Raw genomic sequence first — 19,849 nt, 5'->3', positions numbered from 1 at the left:
ACAGGACATTGTAACTCAACACTCTGCCTACTTCAAACAGAATACATTTTTTCATGACTACTATAAAAAAAAAGAAAACTCAGTAATTACAAGTATTTCACTTTATAATATAGGACATTTTTAGATATTCAGAGGATTTCTGACCCATGCCTGGCGAAATATTATTTAACTAATGGAATTCTGACAATCCTCAATGAAAAACCTGCGTGCTCATGTTTTGGATAAAGAGGAGAGGTTTGGACTAGAGTTGGAGAGAAGATCCTATGAAAGCACAGAATCTGTGTTGTGTTGAAGCCTTCACAGGAAGAATGTAGACTGGCAAATGATGAAAGTCCAATGGTTCTGGGTTCATAGATCTGAAGCCCATGCTGCCTAGTCCCTGTGGATGAGAGCCATCCAGCATGCTGAAAACCTTAAGGGTGTTCCTGAGGCCTAGCCTATATTTCAGTAATAACAACACATATCAGGTTTATCAGGTGATTGTCCCCAAGGGATTAAATGGGAAAAGTGAAGGAAGTAGGCAGAGAGGTAACTTTAGGTTTGGGGTTTTTTTTTTTTTTTTTTTCTTTATTTTTTCCAGTTTTTCCAGACGGTTTCTCTGTAGCCTTGGCTGTCCTGGACCTGCTTTGTAGGTCAGGCTGGTCTTGAACTCACAGAGATTTGCCTGCCTCTGCCTCTCTGAGTGTTGGGATTAAAGATGTGTGGTTTGATGCCTGGATGCTAACTTTAGGTTCTTTTGAGATTAAAAGAATTTGCTACTAGCTTAACCATCAAATTAACCCAAAATGGGAGGAACAACTGAGATGGTTGTATCTCTACGTGAATAAAATACTTGTATTTGTGTAATTGCAGGTAGATTAGTATGCTTGTGTGTCAGAATGCAGCATTCTTTCTTGGCTGCTTTATGCTGGATTTACCAATAATAACATGTTTGCTTTTTTATTAGATCTGGAATACACACACACATACACAGCACTTGGTGTATATAAGGCAGCTGGCCATGGTGGTGCACGCCTGTAATCCCAGCAGAGGCAGGTGGATCTCTGTGAGTTTAAAGTCAGCCTATTCTACAAAGTAAGTCCAGGACTGCCAAGGCTACACAAAGAAACCCTGTCTCAAAAAACCAAAAAAAAAGGCAAGTTCAGTGAAAAGCTCTGAGAATTAAACATCTCTAAAAGTAGACCTTTCACAAATAGAGATAGATGTATAAAATATGAATTAATATCTAAAATACCATATATTTTGACAATATATAAACTTTCTTAACCACAATATTTTATCAGGGCACTTCCAGTGAACCAGGCATTGTTGGTGACAAAAGCATAAAATGTGGTCCTTGCCATTAATGGCTTTCAAAGATCCAAGAGAGCCAGTGAAGGCCAGTATGTGCCATTGCCACCCTCTGTCCTCTTTTGGTCAAGACGCCTCCCGTGCCTCACCCCCTGTAGCTGGAATCTTGGGCTGCCCTTCATTCCATCGAATTCCGAAGAATGTAGCCTTTTCCTGGAGAAACTCCTTTCTTCAATGCTTCAGGCCAGTTGCGAGTCTCAAAGTAAGTGGACAGGATATCAAACACTGTCAGAGGGTAAACAAGTTGGTGACCATCCAGGAGAAAAGACTAGTTAAGGACTAATGTGGACAAAGGCATTGTGGAATATCTCACTGACCACTGACTTCTATGTCAGGTGGTAGTGGATCATGGGCGGAGAGAGGCAATGCTTACTTGGAAGGAGGCAGCTTACACTGAAAGAAGCTTGTGAATGGACAACACTGCAACAGGAATGCAGCACCATGGGAATACAAATAAGGGGCCTGATGTAGCCTGCAGTGGGAGGGAAGGCAGCTTAGATGCTACTGAACTGAAGTTTACAGAATAAAGATACTGGCCAATGAAGGTAGATGGCAGGGCATTCTAGGCAAAGAGATACTTTCAGCCGGGAACAAAAAGAAAATGAAAGACACCTCTCAGTGGCCAGAATGATGCCTGCCAGCAAGCGCATGCAGTTGAGTCTAGGTGTATTAGTCCCAGGGGCATTACACTCAAAGCAAAGTGGCCGTCCCAGAATAAGCTATCAAACAGTGTCTCAGTAGACAGAAAACAGTGACCATCCAAGAAAAAGCACTAGTAAATGGCCAGTAAGGAAAAGCAAGTTGGGTTAGGCCACACGAGCATTACCTTGATTGATGGCCAGTATTTCTGAATGGTAGTTTTTCTCATTCTGGCGCCTGACCATGTATTCCTGGATTGGCAAGCGGGCTGTTTTGATAGAGTATTCTCGGGCTTTTTGAAATGTCACCTTCTGTAAATCAAATTTTCTTATTATAAAAATTAGACATGAAGACATTCACTGTAATAAGCACTGCCAGTTTTGAAAATTCCCACAGAGTGCTACTTTTAGTTGGTAGGAAGATGAGAGAGAACAGGGTGTTCAAATTTCCCATCTAAGCAGCACACTGCTCACTGACCTGGATGTCACTGCCTCAAAGAGGCCATCTGCCTGTCTCAGGAGACTTGATGACTCAGAAGGTAAGCAGTGATCCAGACTGCAATAAAGCTCTCTTCCCCTTCCCAACTACTTATTTTAAACTATCTCAACTCTAAAAATCTGAAAGAATCATTAAGTGAATTTCTCCTCCTGTCACTTACACTCCCGCAGCAATCTGTGCTTGAAAGTGAGCTATGGCCATCAACATTCCATGGCTCAGTACCTAGCCTTTCACTGGAGAACATCGGCAGGCAGATGGAGCCACAGACATGTCACTGCACTTAACTACTTTTTAGGTTGTTACATTCTTTTAAGACAGCTCCCTGCTTGTTTTAGTTTCTATTACAGTGGCTTTTTGGAAAGCCCTGTTGCCTCGCAGACTGTCCTGTCATGGACTTCTTGTTTCCTCATGATTAAATTTGAATCTTTCAAAAATTGAGCAAGAATCCTTGACGGGAAAGAGTATCACGTTAGGAGACACAGAATGCCACTCCTGGTGATGCTCAGTCTCATAAGGTTTGCGATGGTAATCTACAATGTCTTCGGTGTAATGGCACGTTCTTGGTGGTCTGTCAGGGGGACACTCTGAGGGCAGGTTTCTCAGCTGTTCGTGCCTTCCCTTAATCAGCTGCCTGAATCAGTGATTACACTGGGAGCAACAAAAACAACAACTCTACTTCCCATTAGCAGGCTCCTTTTGTAAGAGGCCCCCTGCCCTGTTATAAACACCATAGAACACTTAATTTTAAACGTAACTGTATTTAGTTTTAGTACAATTAAATGATAGATTGAGCTTAAACATGTGCTTCATGTATGTGTCTCACATAAAATGCTTCTACATACATGATAAACACATGTAAAGTAGACCAATAAATATACCTAAGAAAAGTGAACCATGGTGCCCTGAGGGGTAAGGAGTACAGGGAGGGAAGGACACTTATTTCTCACTGCATTCCATTTTGCAAATGTAAACTATTAGATCACTATTGAACATAAAAACTATGTAATGTGTTATAATTAACATGTTAACAAATATATAAGCAAAGAATATAACCAAAAAAGTTAATATTTGTATAACAGTCTGACAGGAACTCAGTGGCTGGCTCTTTGACCTCCCCCCACCCTCTGAGGGAGGAGCAGCCTTGCTAGACCATAGAGGAAGATAATGCAGCCAGCCCTGATGAGACCTGATAAACTAGGGTCAGATGGAAAGGGAGGAGGACCTCCCCTATCAGTGGACTTAGAGAGGGGTATGGAAGAGATGAGGGAGGGTAGGTGGGGATTGGGAGGGAAAAAAGGAGAGGGCTACAGCTATGATACAAAGTGAATAAACTGTAATTAATATAACAAATTTCGGAAAAAATAAACAGAAAAATTGTATAACAGGAACAAAATTTGAAACTTCATTAACAGCTTAATTATTCCAATGAAACTCCAACAAAAGAAGCCTGAAGAAGGGGCTGGAGGGCTGGCTCAGCAGTTAAGAAAATTTGTTGTTTCTACAGAGGACCTGGGTTTGCTTTCCAGTACCCGCAGGTAGCTAAGAAACATCTAGAACTCTAATTCCAGGGCGCTCATGTCCTTTTCTGACCAGGCATGTACACAGTGTACAAACATACATGTGAGCAAAACATTCCTACACATTAAAAAAAAAAAAAACAAATCTAAGAAGCCCAGAAAATCCTACTGAATTTGAGGTCTTGGAATATAACTCACACCAGCAAGAAAGCTAGCCTAGGAGAAGCTGACTAATCTCTCACAAAGAACAAAGTGCTGAAAAAAAGATACTTAGCCAAAATCAGGGTCATCCTGGTAGAAAGAAGAGAGAGGAAGCAGAATGGCCGTGTCAGGATCAGCAGTGTGTCTACTCTGACTTCTGATTCTCCTCCTGTCAAGACTGCTGACAAGGCTGATGATGAGAGGAACCTTCAGGCAGAAGAAACACCCTACGAACAACAAGCTCTTCTTCCCACACAGCTGCTAGGCCTTCTGGGTAAAATAACAATAGGGCAAAATGCCCCTGCCATAAATGGGCTAAAATGACTGGGGGTTGGTGGTGAACCCCTTTAATCCCAGCACTCAGAAGGTAGACGCAGGAGGATCTCTGTGAGTTCAAGGCCAGCCTGGTCTACCGAGCTAGTTCCAGGACAGCCAAGACTACACAAAGAAACCATGTCTTTTTTTTTTTTTTTTTTTTTAAGATTTATTATGTATATAATGTTGCAGGCCAGAGAGGGCACCAGATCTCATTATAGATGGTTGTGAGCTACCATGTGGTTGCTGGGAATTGAACTCAGGACTTCTAGAAGAGCAGCCAGTGCTCTTAACCTCTGAGCCATGTCTCCAGTCCGAGAAACCATGTCTTGAAAAAAAACAAAATAAAATAAAAGGGTGGATATGTTCTAAAATGTCTACTTACCTTCTGAATGCTTTCATCTACAAGTCCACCAATAATGTAAACTGTGTTTAGATCAATGTCTTCAAGGGCTAGTGAAAAAATGAAGACCAATGAGATCAAATTTGTTTTATAATTTCAAAATCCAAAGAAAGCAAAATGAAAAAATACCAACACTATCAATACAACTAACACAACACAACTAAAAGCTAATCCTCTGAAAGACGAAGCAGACAGCCTCTTGGATGATCTGAAAAATGCAGGCAGTATGCTCAAAGCAGCGCTTGGCTAGTCAGGAAACAAAACCAAGATTACAAGAAATGTGAGAGTACATGGCCAACCTGATACACCAGGTATGAAAATTATGGGAAACGGGATATTGTAGTAGAGGGAGAGAGGGAAAGAGGGGGGGTGGGGGGGGGGGGGGACTGACCCAAGCTGGCCAGGAAACTGGATTGCTAGGCGTCATACAAAGTCCAAGTGAATACGAAGTAAACTGCAGCACTGGATACTGCCTACACCAGAGGCCAGTTCATCCCCCAGATTCCTCCCGCCACAGTCTCGTGGATGGGGTGACAAGTGTGCCACAGGGAATAATGAGACAGAAGATAAGGAACAAAGCACTCTTCAAATCCACGTGGAAAGGACAGGTACTTACGGTGTTCTGAGTCAGGAGTCAGGTACACAAGGGTGTCCAGGGGAAATAGGCTGACGCAGTCTTCTTCTGTCACATCGAGCTGGAAACACAAAGATCATTACCCAGGGGGCCGGAGCTAAAGCTGCACGGTGCACAGCGCTCCAGCTGGTGCGCAGCACCACTCCAGCTGTGCTGGGGAGCTGCGGCTCTGAGGGCTTCTTGAAAGGTGCTGAGTTGAAACAACAACAACAACAAAAAAACACAGACAGTTAAATCACAGAAGCCAGACAGAGAGTGACAGGGGCTCCCAGAGGGACTACAGTGGAGGGAGGACCCCACCAGGGAGGGCTTTCTGGTGGAAGGAGTACTAGAGCAGGGTTTCTGGAAAGAGGGGAGACTGACACACACGAAAGGGTCAAAGCAAAGGAAATCGCCTCTGAAAGGCAGGGAAGCAGGGCTTCGGGAGAGACTGGTGAATCGACAGGAGACAGCAAGCTGCGCAGCCCCACGCAGCACACCCCTCACACCCGTGGCCTCCACGGCTTCCCCAGGTAAGGCTGTAATAACTTGGTCCCAGCTACACAGCAGCACAAAGGGGCATTTTTAGTGCCTGGATTCACACTTGCCTCTCTACAGCCACCTTTATACCATCCTCAGCAAAGAGCTGGAAAGCCCTGTACTCTTTCCTAAAAAGACACCATGGAGCCACACCGTTTCTAAAAGCATCACTTCTCTTCCTCTAACAACCATGTCCCCACCGCTACACTACTATTTCCATAAACATTGTTAGAGAATATGGTTTACTGTGAACTAGACAGATCATCAAACATGGTCCTAGACACTGGGAATATTAGTTTGCCAATGCAAGGCAAGGATGAGAAAAAAAAAAGTAAATACAAGAACAAATGAAAGATTCTGAGCCTTTTTTGAGTGCAACAGTGAAAAGGTCTCATTTATATATGGACACTGCAGTTGCCCCTCAGCATTCTTGGGGATTGGTTCCAAGATGGCTCTACAGACACCAAGATCTAAGCATGCTCAAGTCCCTTATTAAAGTGGCAATGTTTACATTTAAGTTATATGCTCCTGAAGACTTTAAATCACCTCTAGTGATTATAATGCATGGTACTTCTTATGCTGTAGTGAAGTTTCCTCTTGTGTTTGGAGACAGGGTCTCACACTTGGGACTCACTATGCAGTTCAGGCCTGCCTCAGCCTCCCACGTGCTGGGATTACAGCATGAGCTACCACACCCAGCTGTAGTGCACTGCAGAGGAATAAACGACAAGAAAAAGTGTCAATGTGTTCATTACAGAGGCAATTCTTTTTTCAAAAGATTTTTTTTAAACTATGGTTAAGTTGGGCATGGTGGCTCACACCTGTAATCCTAACACTCAGGGAGACAGAGGCAGGTGGCTCTCTGTGAGTTTGAGGCCAGTCTGGTCTACAAAGTGAGTCCAGGATAGCTAAGGATACACAGAGAAACCCTGTCTCGAAAAACAAAAAACAGAATGAACAAACAAACAAAACAAAAAACCCTATGGTTAAGCCAGGGACAAGACAGTTCAGTGGATAAAAAGACACTACCACCAAGTCTGACTTGAGTATTATCCTAGGACCCACATGGTGAAAAGAGATAACCAACTCTTATTATCCTCTGATCTCTGCATTCATACCACAGTAGGCACACATACACATACTAAATTAAAAAAAAAAAAGTAAGGGGGGCTGGAGAGATGGCTGAGTAGTTAAGAGCACTGTCTGCTCTTCCAAAGGTCATGAGTTCAGTTCCCGGCAACCACATGGTGGCTCACAACCATCTATAATGTGAACTGAGTCCCTCTTCTGGCAAGTGTAAATACAGATAAACACTCGTATACATAAAAGAAATAAATTTTAAAAAAGTAAATGCAATAAAAATGCAGTTAAATGTGTTGATGTGGAAGTCATAGGTGGAGAACGAGCTATACATTAAAGATTGAAAAAGCAAAATCTTCTATTAGGACATGAGCACTTTTGGATAATTTAGGTAGAATGTCAAAGGACTTTTACCAAGTAGGCAGAAAATCCATCATTCATCCTCAAACATTCTTCATAGAGGGGACTGTCGGTTGAGAATCCGGTGAGGCAGATCCAAAAGGGCCTGCTGGCTTTTCTGTTTGAGCCGTACAGCCTTCGAATCTGTCCAGCCAACCTACTCAGTTCCTGGAAAGCAAGAAGGACAACTCAGCAGAAGCATGCTGGACCTAACGGCAGAGAGCCACAGCAGTCACCCACTGGGCGCTGCTCCAGAACATGCTCATCAGCTGGCTTGGGCCCTCTACTCCAGGACAGAGCCCATGTGCAAGTGTTATTCTCTGCGACATCACACATACAGCCAAGGTTAAGGCAATGACACTAGTCCAGAAATACTGTTGAGCACACAACAGTTCTTCCTCCTGCTGACTCTGCCAATGATATCTGAAAAGATTGCTTCCGCTTCTATGGCAAGGTTCTACTATATGATGCTCAGTATTTAAATTATCAAAGAGGTTAGAGTAGTGACACTTCTGTGCCCTGTTAGGTATTTGGTACCATCGCCCTAACTTGAAGAGATGCCACAATGTTGAAGTTTTCACTTTTCTCCATAATCACAGATTTTTCAGTTTAGCTTGATTTGTGCTACACTGAGTAAAAGGCCTAACAGGCTTTGAGTTTGTTTAATCTGCTCTCAGTTAATATAAAGAGAGACTGCCTGTCCACTTTTTTTGTTGTTGTTTTGTGTGTGTGTGTGTGTGTGTGTGTGTGTGTGTGTGTGTTTGTTTTTTTTTTTTTTTGTTTTGGTTTTTTTGTTTTGTTTTGTTTTTATGGCTGCTGCCTCTGCTCTGCAATGCTGGGATTAAAAGCATGCACCACCACATCCTTCTCCATGTTCATTTTTTAGCAGGCTACAGTTAGAGGTGCTACTGAGAACCTTAGAGGCGCAGTCTTCCTAGCTTCTCTGAGAAATGTGTAACATTAGCACTCATCACAGTGATGTCTCTGGGCATGGTGGTACATGCCTTTAATCCCAGCACTTAGTAGGGAAAGGCAGGTGGATTGATGTGGGTTTGAGGTCAGCCTGGTCTACAAAGAGAGTCCAGGACAGCCAGGGCTAAACAGAGAAACCCTGTCTCAAACAAACAAATAGAACAAAACAAAACCTCCCAAAACCAAACCAAACAAAATAACAGTGACATTGGCTATGGTGTAAGGCCTCAAATTCAGGCCCAGCTCTATGTGCTGTTTTCACTTCTGGTACAACTGCACCAAATTCAAGGCCCTGCTCCCAACTCTGCCTTTCCAGATGAAATTAAGTGCCCCTAGCTAAAAAGTCATTTTCATCAAGTGAAAGCACAGTTCCTGTTTGTTTCTACTTGGTCCCAGCAGCCCATGGAATCATACAAACAAGTCAAATTTGCTGTGGGGCCCAGGGGACATTTTATCCTTGATACTACAAAGCCAGCCCACTGCTTTCTCTTCCCAAGTATTATAACCCCATGTGCTCTGTGTAGCACGTCACCTCCTCTGCCCTGAGCTGTGAGCCCATGAGACAAACAGACTGCTGTCAATCTCATCTAATCGTGATCGTGTGGCGTATGTTCAGCCAAAACCCTCTGGGGTAAATCCTCTCTCACTGAAGAGAATATTGAGAAATAACTAAAATATAAATATGGCAAGAAGACCTCCCACCAGGAAATGCCCCCCCCCCCCCCCCCATAACATGCTTCCAGGCTAGTTTTTCTCTTCCAAGTAGAAGTACAAAGATTTAGTGCCTGGTTTCATCCAGACTGAGAACATCATGGCCAGAGTGGGAGGCTCAAAAGAGAAGACAAACAGCAAACCGAATCAAAGAACCTATGTCTGTCCAGCAGCCACTGTGGAAGTCAGTAGTCTACACAAAAAACGAGACACTTCTGGCGTCACACTTGACTAGAGACACTTGTAGAGCCATAGAAGCTGGCGATGGTCACCCTCTTCACAAAGGCTGCCCCCTCCATGCTTCCCTTAGCCTCTGAGCTCTACCTTCTTTGACATGTGGTGGGTCATGCTCAAGTCAACACATAATCTTGGTCCTGAGTGTTTGGCTTCCAAAAGTCTCTCTTTGGTTAAGGCTTTCAAAAACCGTTTGCTGTGCTGTGGGCTGGTGCCTGCAACAGAAATACTAGAGAGGATTAAGAGTAGGGACAGCACAGGCACTAGATCAACAATTAACAAACAATTAACAAACCTCATGAAACTGAGAAGCTGCTGTACGACAAAGGACCCTGTACTTCAACAAAGTGGCAGCTAGAGAACGGGAAAAGATTTTTACCTACTACACATCAGAGAGAGAGCTAATATCTAAAGTATAGAAATAATCAAAAATAAAACTAGGAATTAAAAAAAATCAAATAACCCGGCTGGGTGGTGGTGACACAGCCATTAATCCTAGTACTTAAGAGGCAGAGGCAGACAGATCTCTGTGAGTTTGAGGCCAGCCTGGTCTACAGAGTAAGTTCCAGGATAGCCAGGGCTATACAAAGAGACCCTGTCTCGAAAAACAAATGAGAGAGAAAGAGAGAGAGATCAAAAAAAAAATAAAATAAACAAATTAAAATACAGGGTACAGATGTAAATTGAGATTACTCAAAAGAGGAAACTCAAATGGCTGAGAAAAAAAAAATGTTCAACATCCTTAGCCATCAGGGAAATGCAAATCAAAACTACTTAGAGATTTCATCTTAAACTCATCAGAATGGCTAAGATCAATAAAACAAGTGACAGCTCATGCTGGCAAAGAGGAGTAAAGGGAACACTCATCCATTGCTGGTGGAATGCAAACTTGTACAGCCACTGTGAAAACCAATGTGGCAGTTCCTCAGGAAGATGGGAATTGATCTACCTCAAGACCCAGCTATATGACTCTTAGGCATATACCCAAAAGATGCATCATCCTACCACAGAGACACTTGCTCAACCATGGTCATTGCTGCTCTATTTATAATAGTCAGAAACTGGAAACAAATGTCCCTCAACAAAAGAATGAATAAGGAAAATGTGGTACATTTACACAATAGAGTATTACCCAGCCATTAATGACATCATGAAATTTGTAGGTAAATGGATAGTACTAGAAAATAATCATCCTAAGTGAGGTATCCCACACCTAGAAATACAAATATGTTACATATTTGCTCATATGTGGATATTAGCTGTTAAGTCAATGATAGCCTAGCTCCACTCCATAGAACCACAGAAGTCAGATAGAGTAAGGGAATAGGGTGTACAGGTAGATCTCATTAGGAAAGGGAAATAAAACAGACAGCAATGGATGGATGGGGGGTCTGGAACAGGAGGATCAAGTGGGCAGGAGGAATACAGGAGAGACAGCTAAAATTAAGGGCCATTTGAGGGGCTGTACAGAAACCACAAACCTAATACAGTAGAATCTTCCTAAAATATATACACATATGAAGCTGATCTAAATTAAAGGGAGACAGCGTCCCAACTGGCCATCTCTTGTCACCAATGAATCTTCCAGTACTGGGATTAGGTTATATCTCAGTTGTTGGCCAAAGGGATCCCACTGGAAATCTCCAAACAACCCAGGCTGTTGCCAAGACTATAGGTTGCTCTCCACAAACTGACAGCAAGGCCCAGTTGGTGAAGACAATACCTACACAACTCACTGAACATGGATGGAGAAGTTGATCTGGTGTCTATGTAGAGCCTTCACCTCTACATTCCAATGTCTTTGGTACAGGGAAGTATTATGCACACTCCCAAAAGAGTAGCATAAACACCAAGCCAGCCACAAACCCTTTGATATACAATGGTGTCCTAGCTGCAAAATACACTAGGGCAATATTGGCACAAAGCTTGTGGGATAACCAATCAACATCTGATTTGACTGAAGGCCCCTCCACAAGATGAAACCCATATCTGACACAAGAGGCAGAGACTAGACAGCTCAGGGACCTAGCATAAAACCAAACTACTGGTCTAAAAACAAAAACAAAAATACATAGCAATAAAATGACTTCTAATGACATTCTGCTGTAGTCATGGGTCAGTGCTTTGCTCAGCCATCATCAGAGAAGCTTCCTCCTGCAGCAGATAAAAAAAAAAAAAAAAATACAGAGACGCACAGGACATTACGCAGAGAGTAAGAGACCTTGGAACATTCAGCCCTAAATGGGATGTGCCCACCAAATCCCTCCCTTCAGGGCTCAGGAAACACCTCAGGAGAGGATGTGAAAAAGTTTTAGAGCCAGAGGGTATGCACCAAAAGCAAGGTCCTCAACATAATCAGAGTTCATATGAACTCACAGAGACAGGCAGCAAGCACAGGGCTGTGTGGGTCTGCACCAGGTCCTCTGAGTAAATACTGTAGCTCCCAGTTGAGTGTTATGGGATTCCAGAGTGGGTCTTTGATTCTTGTGTTTTCTCTTGGGCTCTTTTCCTTCTGTTTGTTTCTCTTGTCCAACTCCAATGTGACAATTTTTGTTTTATCTTAATCTATCTTGTTATATTTTATTATTATCCCTTAGAAGCCTGTTTGTTTTCTCATGAGAGATAGAAAGGTGGGGGGGGATCTTGATTAACGTACAGAGGGAGGAAGTGGGAGGGGAGCTGTAATCAGAACATATTATGAGAGAAAAAAAAAAATCTTTTTTTTTTTTTTTTTTGGTTGGCTTTTTGAGACCAGGTTTCTCTGTGTAGCCTTGGCTGTCCTGGACTCATTTTGTAGAGCAGACTGGTCTCAAACTCACAGAGATTTACCTGCCTCTGCCTCCTGAGTGCTGGGATTAACAGTGTGTACCACCACCACCTGACCAAAGGCTGGCTTTTAAAATACTGATTTTGTGTCTAGCGTCCTTACTGGACTTAACACAACAGCTATTTTTGTACAACCCATGGAATTGTCTATGCAGAGAAATCTCTTTTATTTTTGATGGGAAGTGTGTACTCTGGCACACAGACAATGTGTTAAATTCACTTCTGTTTGTTCATTTATTTATTTTGAGCATATTATCTAATCTGAACCCATCTCTTCTACAAAAAGGGGATAATAATAGTTTGTAGCAGCCCTGAGGTAATCTATGCATGATTTTAGGGCAGCACATAGCATGAATAAGTATGAGCTACTGCTGGCATAATTTCTTCTGCTTCTGAGTTTACAAACACAAATGTTCTCTTAGCTTTACTTTAAAAGCAACCTTTAAGTTCACACTGGTACTCTGATTTGCAAAAGAACTGAATAATAGACCCTCCTTTCCCAGCAACGTAAAAACATGGGTTTGCTGCCCACGTTTATGGTTACCTGGGTGCTCTGCATGCTTGGCTTTCCTTCTTTCTTTTTCCTGCTTCCTTTTGCTCTTCTTTGAGGAGATTATCCTTTCCCAGTGTCTCTGTTTTCTCTGCACATTTTTCTTTCATTATCCAGAAAACAAAAGTGTTTGAGAACTTCATAAGAACCAGAAAGGAAAATGGACATCAGAATCACCTTCTTTTCATTTACATATAAAGATAAAGAGGAAAAATATTTTTTGTCTTAAAAACAAACCTACTGGCTTGTGTTCATTTTAAATTTTACCACTATAATCTTCTGCTACTTTATTTTCATTGGTGTATATTCACTGTGCACAGGGATGAGTTATTATTGCATTGCTCGGGATCTTGCTTGGGACCTGACCCAAGGCCTTGAGCATTCAAGGCAAGAGTTCTCACTGAATACTATCCCTGCCCAGGTTATAATCAGTGAGAACATCACCCTCACCCCACCAACACAATGGTGACTTGCCCAAGGTTATAAAAAACTCATTTCAGACAGAATCTTTAAAACAGTTTAGAGTCCTTGATCCTTTCTGAGGCATATCAAAATTTCTTTAAAATTTTTATTTACATTCTTATGACTCAAAGGAAAATGAAACCTTAATCCAACTAGCAGGGAATGGAGTCACCATTTCGAACACAGAATTCATTCTCAAGTTCCTTAATCTCCTGGCTCAACCCTTAGAACAGGGTTCTCTGGGACACCCATCACAGCAAGCTCACTACACCCACCGAGCTCCACACTTCACTGTGTGCAGGACTGGCCTCTTCCTCCTGGTGTTCATATTCCACCTCCATCTGCAGGAGCCGGAAGCCTTCAGAGAGTCCATCTTCACCTCCATCCTCTGGGAAGCCTTCCTGTCCCTGCAACGCCTGTGGGTCTGTTCTCTGAGCACTTTCTTCCAACTTACAGTCCATGCGTTTACGTCACTTATGCAGCTAATTTCCTACATCCAAAAGACAAACAGTGCTACCGTGTTAGTGATGAGCAGGTATACAATACTGACCCAGACTGACTGAACTAAGAAAAGCATGCTGGAGAGTATTCCAGAGAGATAATTCAGCAAGGCAAGCTCAGCAGTAAAGAAACCGAATACACCTCTTGGAGGACAAGGACTGAATCCTTCCAAGCTATCAGTACACACCCACAGAGAGCCAAGTTTTGATTGTGTTCTTTTTGGAATGCAGTCTGTCATTGTGATTCAGTTTACTTTCAAATCAGTCCTTTAGCAAATATTTCCTAAGCATCTATCACATACAAGGTCCTGAGCCAGTGAAAAAGTACGGTAGGTTTCTGGGGGTTTGGTGACAGGTTAAACTTTTTTCTTTCCTCTTTTTAATATTTATTTATTTATTTATTTACTTACTTACTTACTTACTTACTTACTTACTTACTTACTTACTTATCTATATGAATGTTCTATCTGCATGTACACCTACATGCCAGAAGAGGGCATTTGATCTCAATATCAATAGTTATGAGCTACCATCTATATTGCTGGGAATTGAACTCAGGACCTCTGGAAGAACAGCCAAGCGCTCTTAATGGCTGAGCCATCTCTCCAGCCCTAGAACTTCTTTTTTTCAAGCCACAAATCAATCCTATATCTAAGAACTACTACAAGGGGATGCCAGCCACCACTGAGGACGTGTAATAGCCCTTTAAGGCCTGAGGCTGAAAAACTGTGCGCAGCACTGTAACTGCTGTGTTCAACGTCCCCAAACTGAGAAGCCAGTGAGGCTTGTGCAAGCTGCCACACAACTCACAGAGATCCGCCCACCTGCCTCTGCCCAGACGCCTGATCTAAGAGCATTCACCATCATGCCCCACTAGTTCAGGCCTTCTTAAACATTTTCTACAAGTAACCCCTTTTGACCCGAGAACAAATTTAAATTACATTAGTCATTTATTATTAGTATGTGTGTACATGATCTGTGTGCATATGATGTACTGGGGTATACATGGACAGAGTGAACGTGAAGATCAAAGGAAAACTGAGTAGAGTCAGTTCGCTCTTCCCTTTCCATGGAATCTGAGGACTGAAAACAGGTTATCAGGCTTATATAGCCATTGCCTTGACTTCCTGGGACATGCTGCTGGCTCTCACCCAAGAAATCTTAAGCAAGTCTCAGTATATAGTATATACAAGCATATATAATACATACATACATACATACATACATACATACATATCAAACAACTGGTAATAAATCACAAAGAAATTCATTTTAAAACAATTAAATTTCATTTTTGTTCCTCATGCCTTTCTAAATTCTATAGTTCCTGAAGATGTTTCTCATACCAGGAAATCAAATAAAGATAACACCAGCCGCTACCTTAAGAATCTATCTTATATCTGACTGCACACTCCTGAAGGCAGAGACTTTTCTTCAGCTTTGCACCTTTGGAGAACAGAGTTTTGAGACTAATTTGGACCACCTAAAACCCTGTCTCAAAATAAATAAAAATTCATGAAATACATATTTATAAATATGTAGCAATAGATCTATAAAAGCATTTAAATGGTTTTTTGTTTTGGTTTTTCAAGACAGGGTTTCTCTGTGTAGACCAGGCTGGCTTTGCGTTCACAGAGATCCACCTGCCTCTGCCTGGGACTAAAGTACTGGAATTAAAGGCATGAGCCACCATGCCTGTTGAGCACCTAAATGTTTGGAAATTATACTACTCTTCTGCCTAGAATCAGCAGTATTTTCCCATTTCATTTATTGTAATCCAAAATTGACACGCTATCTACACAGATCATTCATTAAGGGCTATCCCTTCCATCAATTTTTTTTTTCTAAAAGATATCTATCTATCTATCTATCTATCTATCTATCTATCTATTTATTGGCTGGCAGGGACTCTGTGTAGCTCAGGCTGGCCTCCAATTCACAGATGTGACTCATCTCTGCCTCCTAAATGCTGCGGTTAAAGGCCTAAACATTTATTTTACTTTTAAAAAAATGTATGTATGTGGCTATGCGCACGTGAGTAAAGGTGTCCACGGAAATCAGAGGCATGGGACCATCTGGAGCTGTAATTACAGGAAGTCATGAGTCGCTCAGTCATGGATGCTGAGAACCAAACTCTAGTCCTCTGCAAGAGCCATGGTTCCTGCTACGCCCTCTCCATCGATTTTCTTTTGCTCTCTCTGGTCTAACTAGTCCTCAAACATACTAAATATCCTGATGTCTCTGCATGAATGTGTTCTCTCTGCCCACAGTGCTCTTGCTTAATCTCACACGTCCTCAGCTCACGCATTTTTTCGCTATCCAACACTACCTACTATTTTTATTTCCCCACACCCTCACAAGTAAATGTTCTGTTTACTTAGACTCTCAATAAATACTTAGCACTAATACTTCCATCCCCGCCTCAGACCTTTTTTAGCCTACGTCCCACCTACGAGCACAAACGCCGTCGCTAAGTGTCCAGTCATCCTCTCCTTGCCTATGTCTCCCACTTTCTCATTCTGGGCAGTGGTGCCCCAAAGGGGGCTCCACCGCCCTACACCTTCAGCACAGAACACCTAACCTAGACTGGACCCCAGGCCGCAGGGAAAGCGGGTCCCGCTGACCCGCGGTCTGGAACCGAGGGAAGGCAAGACCCAGAAGTCCCAGGGCTGTGGGGTGCCGCGGCCTCTGGGCGGGACCCCTAGTCCCCAAGCCAACCCTCAAAACCAGCCCCAGGCGTACCTGACACTCACACCTTGCTCAGAAGAGAGTAAAGAACACTAAGGCTCGCCCCGCACCACTACTTCCGGTTTCTGATCAGCTTTGAATGGCATTCTGGGAGTTGTAGTTTTCAGTCTGGCAACGCAACAGAGGCTTGCCAGTAGGCTGGGTGGGCTTTCTACACGCTGGGTTAATTGAATTCCAGCAATTCCAGCTCCTCGCAGACCTTACCCAGCTCAAACAGGTGACCAGTCACTTTCTGGCTAGCTAGACAGTGCAAAACTGGAGTGAACCAAGCTTTCAACCACCTACCTAGTCTTCTGTCAGTAGGGGGGTCCTTATGTTTCCTTGGGTTTCCGCTCAACTAGCAGGGGCCATAAGCTAACACAGCCTTGGCTGAGGACACAGTGGTCCCTATGCTGCCAAGCAGTCCAACTTCAAAACCCAGACAAGATTTAGCAGGCAAGGAGTCTAGCGGCTTACATCCCGTGTACATATCTCCCTTCACAGATGAGCTCAGGAACAGGCTCAGACGCAAGAATCCTGTCTTTATTTTTTAAAGATGTGTTTTTGTTTATGTGTATGGGTGTTTTGTCTGCGTGTGTGTGTGTGTGTGTGTGTGTGTGTGTGTGTGTGTGTGTGTGCGCGCTTCGTGTGTGCCTGGTATTTGGGGAAGCCAGAAGAGGATATTGGATCCCCCACCCCAGGAACTGGAGTTACAGAGAGTTATGAGCAGCCATGTGATGGCGCTGGGAATCAAGCCCAGGTCCTCGGCAAGAGCAGCCAATGCTCTTAACTGCTAAGACATCTTTGCAGTCCCTGACCCCCCGCCTTGTGTTGATATAAATATCTGCTACTTTCTGCTGAACTCCTTATAACAAATGAGCCTGAGTTTTCTCCCTTTAAGGAACCCAAAGCCTGGTTGCATTCCTTCTTGGTGCACTATTTTCTCCTCTGGGACTTTTCTTTGCACAACTCCCCCCCAAATCATATTTCAATCTAATTAAAAACAAAATAAAACAAACAATCAAATAAGGCTCTTAACCAGAAATAAATAAATAAATAGATAAATAGATAATAAATAAATAAATAAATAAATAAATAGATAGATAAATAATAAATAGGAGGGAAAGCTGGGTGCAGAGGCACACCTCTGTAATCCCAGTACTCGGAGAGGAGGAGGCAGGGGGATCTCTTGACTTTGAGGCCAGCCTGATCTACAAAGTGAGCCCAGGATAGCCAAGGCCACACAGAGAAACCCTGTCTGGAAAAAACCCAAATCAAAACAAACTAAAATAGTCTCTTATGTAACCCAAACTGACCCCAAATTCACTATCCTCCTGCTTGATTACAGTTGTCTTCCACCATGCCAAGTGCTTTGATTTTTAAAGGATAACACATCCTTTTCTCCTACACAGCCCAGCTCTACCAGTTCCTTTCTGTTTCCTGCTGGCTCTGGGTTTCCATTGCCTGCTGGCATGCTTTGGTGCAGCTTGCAAAGCGGGTCAAATGGCCTTCAACGGTGTTTTTAGGGCTGATCTCACAACCATCAGTCTCGTTGCCTCATCTTGGGCAATACAGAACTCTCTACCCTCTATGCTCTGGTGATGTTTCCCCTCTCCCACGAGTAAAAAAGACCTCCTAGCTGGTCTTGCTGCTCCTGCCTCCACTTCCATACAGCCCCACCCTCACCACCAAACATGCCTCAGCAGTTTCCAGTGGTGCTTGGGTGTAGTAAGACCCAACCCTATCCCCAAGGCCTTGCACCATCCGACCCTGCAGCTTATCTGTTCTAACTGCTCTGCTCTCTCAACGCTTTAAACCCACCAAGGGCATTTGCACACTCTATTCCTTCTCCTCTCATAGTTTTCACAGCTGGGTTTTGTTGTTGTTGTTTTCAAGACAGGGTTTCTCTGTGTAGCCTTGGCTGTCCTGGACTCACTTTGTAGACCAGGTTGGCCCTGGACTCACAGAGATCTGCCTGCCTCTGCCTCCCAGAGTTCTGGGATCACAGGTGTGCTCCATCGTACCCAGCTGACAGCTGGGTTATTTAAGTGGTCATTATTATGTTTTAAAATTTATATGACTGTGTATGCCTGCAAGTGCCTGCGGAGGTCAGAGGAAGGTGACCAATCTCCAAGAACTGGAATTACAGCTGTTCTGAGATGCCTTATGTGGGTGCTGGGAATGAAACCCTGTTCCTCTGGAAGAGCAACAGGTGTTATTAACCAATGACCCATCTCTCCAGCCTCTTTACTCTTCAGCTTAAACTGTCTCTATTCAGAACAGCCTTTTTCAGGTACATTAGGTAAGTGATTCATCTTATTTTTCTTGACATATTTTTAAATAGTCACCTCCACACCAAAATTTTTTGTCTTTCCTACTAATTAGAAGTCCCTTGAGAGGTGGGCATGGTGGTGCACGCCTCTAATCCCAGTACTCAGGAGGCAGAGGCAGGTAGATCTCTGTGAGTTTGAGGACAGCCTAGTCTACAAAGCAAGTTCCAAGATAGCCAGAGCCATTACACAGATAAACCCTGGTCTTGAAAAACAAACAAAAAACCAAACCAAAACAAAGCTATTAAAAACACGATTCTCACCCTGCCTCATGTACTAAGTGTATCAAAGAAAGCACGGGACAGAAAGCTACCTCGGAGGTTTAGCTTCTTCATGAGCAACAAGAGCTTCTTACCATTTCTGGACCTTCCTTACTCTTCTTCATGGAAATAAAGATAAAGAATAGAGATAAAGAATAGCAACTAGGGCTGGAGAGTTGGCTCAGTGGTTAAGAGCACTGTCTGCCCTTCCAAAGGACCTGGGTTCAATTCCCAGCATCCACATGGCAGCTCACAATTGTCTGTACCACCAATTCCAAGGGATCTGACACCTTCACACAAATGCACATAAAATAAAATTATTAAAAAAAAAAAAAAAGAATAGCAACCAAAGAAAGGTGGAAACACTTTATTGAAAACCTCAGCTGCAGGCCTCAGTCTTCTTCTTCTCTTCCATAACTATTTCTTACAAAACTGTTAAACATGTAACAGTGTAAAATGTTATATTTTAGAATGTATTCAAACGATCTATATAAGGCTTCTGGCATACTGTAGGTTCTAGTTAACTGAACACAGTGTGGTTCAGGCCAGGCAGGATCCAGCCCTGAGTGAAGTCTCCCTGGTGAATGCAGAGACCCTGTCCACAGAAATAAGATAACTGGATCTTCCTAGAAGACGTTCCAAGTGCTGTTTCAGACCATCCAGCTCGCTTTCTAACCTGGTGCCCTGCTCCTTTTCAGTCATGGAACTACTTCAAAGTTGCA

General features: G+C 43.0%; 1 protein-coding gene across 3 annotated transcripts; it reads right to left on the bottom strand.

Annotated features, from left to right (window-relative positions):
* Positions 1–215: 215 nt before the first annotated feature.
* Trmt10b (tRNA methyltransferase 10B) lies at positions 216–16,615 on the bottom strand. Of its 3 annotated transcripts, none has more exons than XM_055605337.1 (10): positions 16,553–16,615; positions 13,586–13,800; positions 12,843–12,951; positions 9,563–9,687; positions 7,571–7,723; positions 5,540–5,618; positions 4,906–4,973; positions 2,177–2,300; positions 1,724–1,822; positions 216–1,575 (listed from the first exon to the last, which is right to left on the bottom strand). In XM_055605337.1, exons 2-10 carry the CDS (start codon positions 13,769–13,771, stop codon positions 1,469–1,471), a joined length of 1,050 nt encoding a protein of 349 aa, XP_055461312.1. In that variant the 5' UTR covers positions 13,772–13,800; positions 16,553–16,615; the 3' UTR covers positions 216–1,468. The 3 variants fall into 3 exon arrangements, with proteins under 3 accessions (XP_055461312.1, XP_055461313.1, XP_055461314.1); XM_055605338.1 differs by having other exon boundaries at positions 2,177–2,297; XM_055605339.1 differs by lacking the exon at positions 1,724–1,822.
* Between the last annotated feature and the right edge of the window lie 3,234 nt (positions 16,616–19,849).

This window comes from Psammomys obesus, unplaced genomic scaffold (genome assembly GCF_907164565.1).
Source record: "Psammomys obesus unplaced genomic scaffold, mPsaObe1.curated_primary_1811, whole genome shotgun sequence".
Lineage (NCBI taxonomy): Eukaryota > Metazoa > Chordata > Mammalia > Rodentia > Muridae > Psammomys > Psammomys obesus.
The sequence above is the reverse complement of the archived record's forward strand: the minus strand, read 5'-3'. Positions and strand labels throughout refer to the sequence as shown.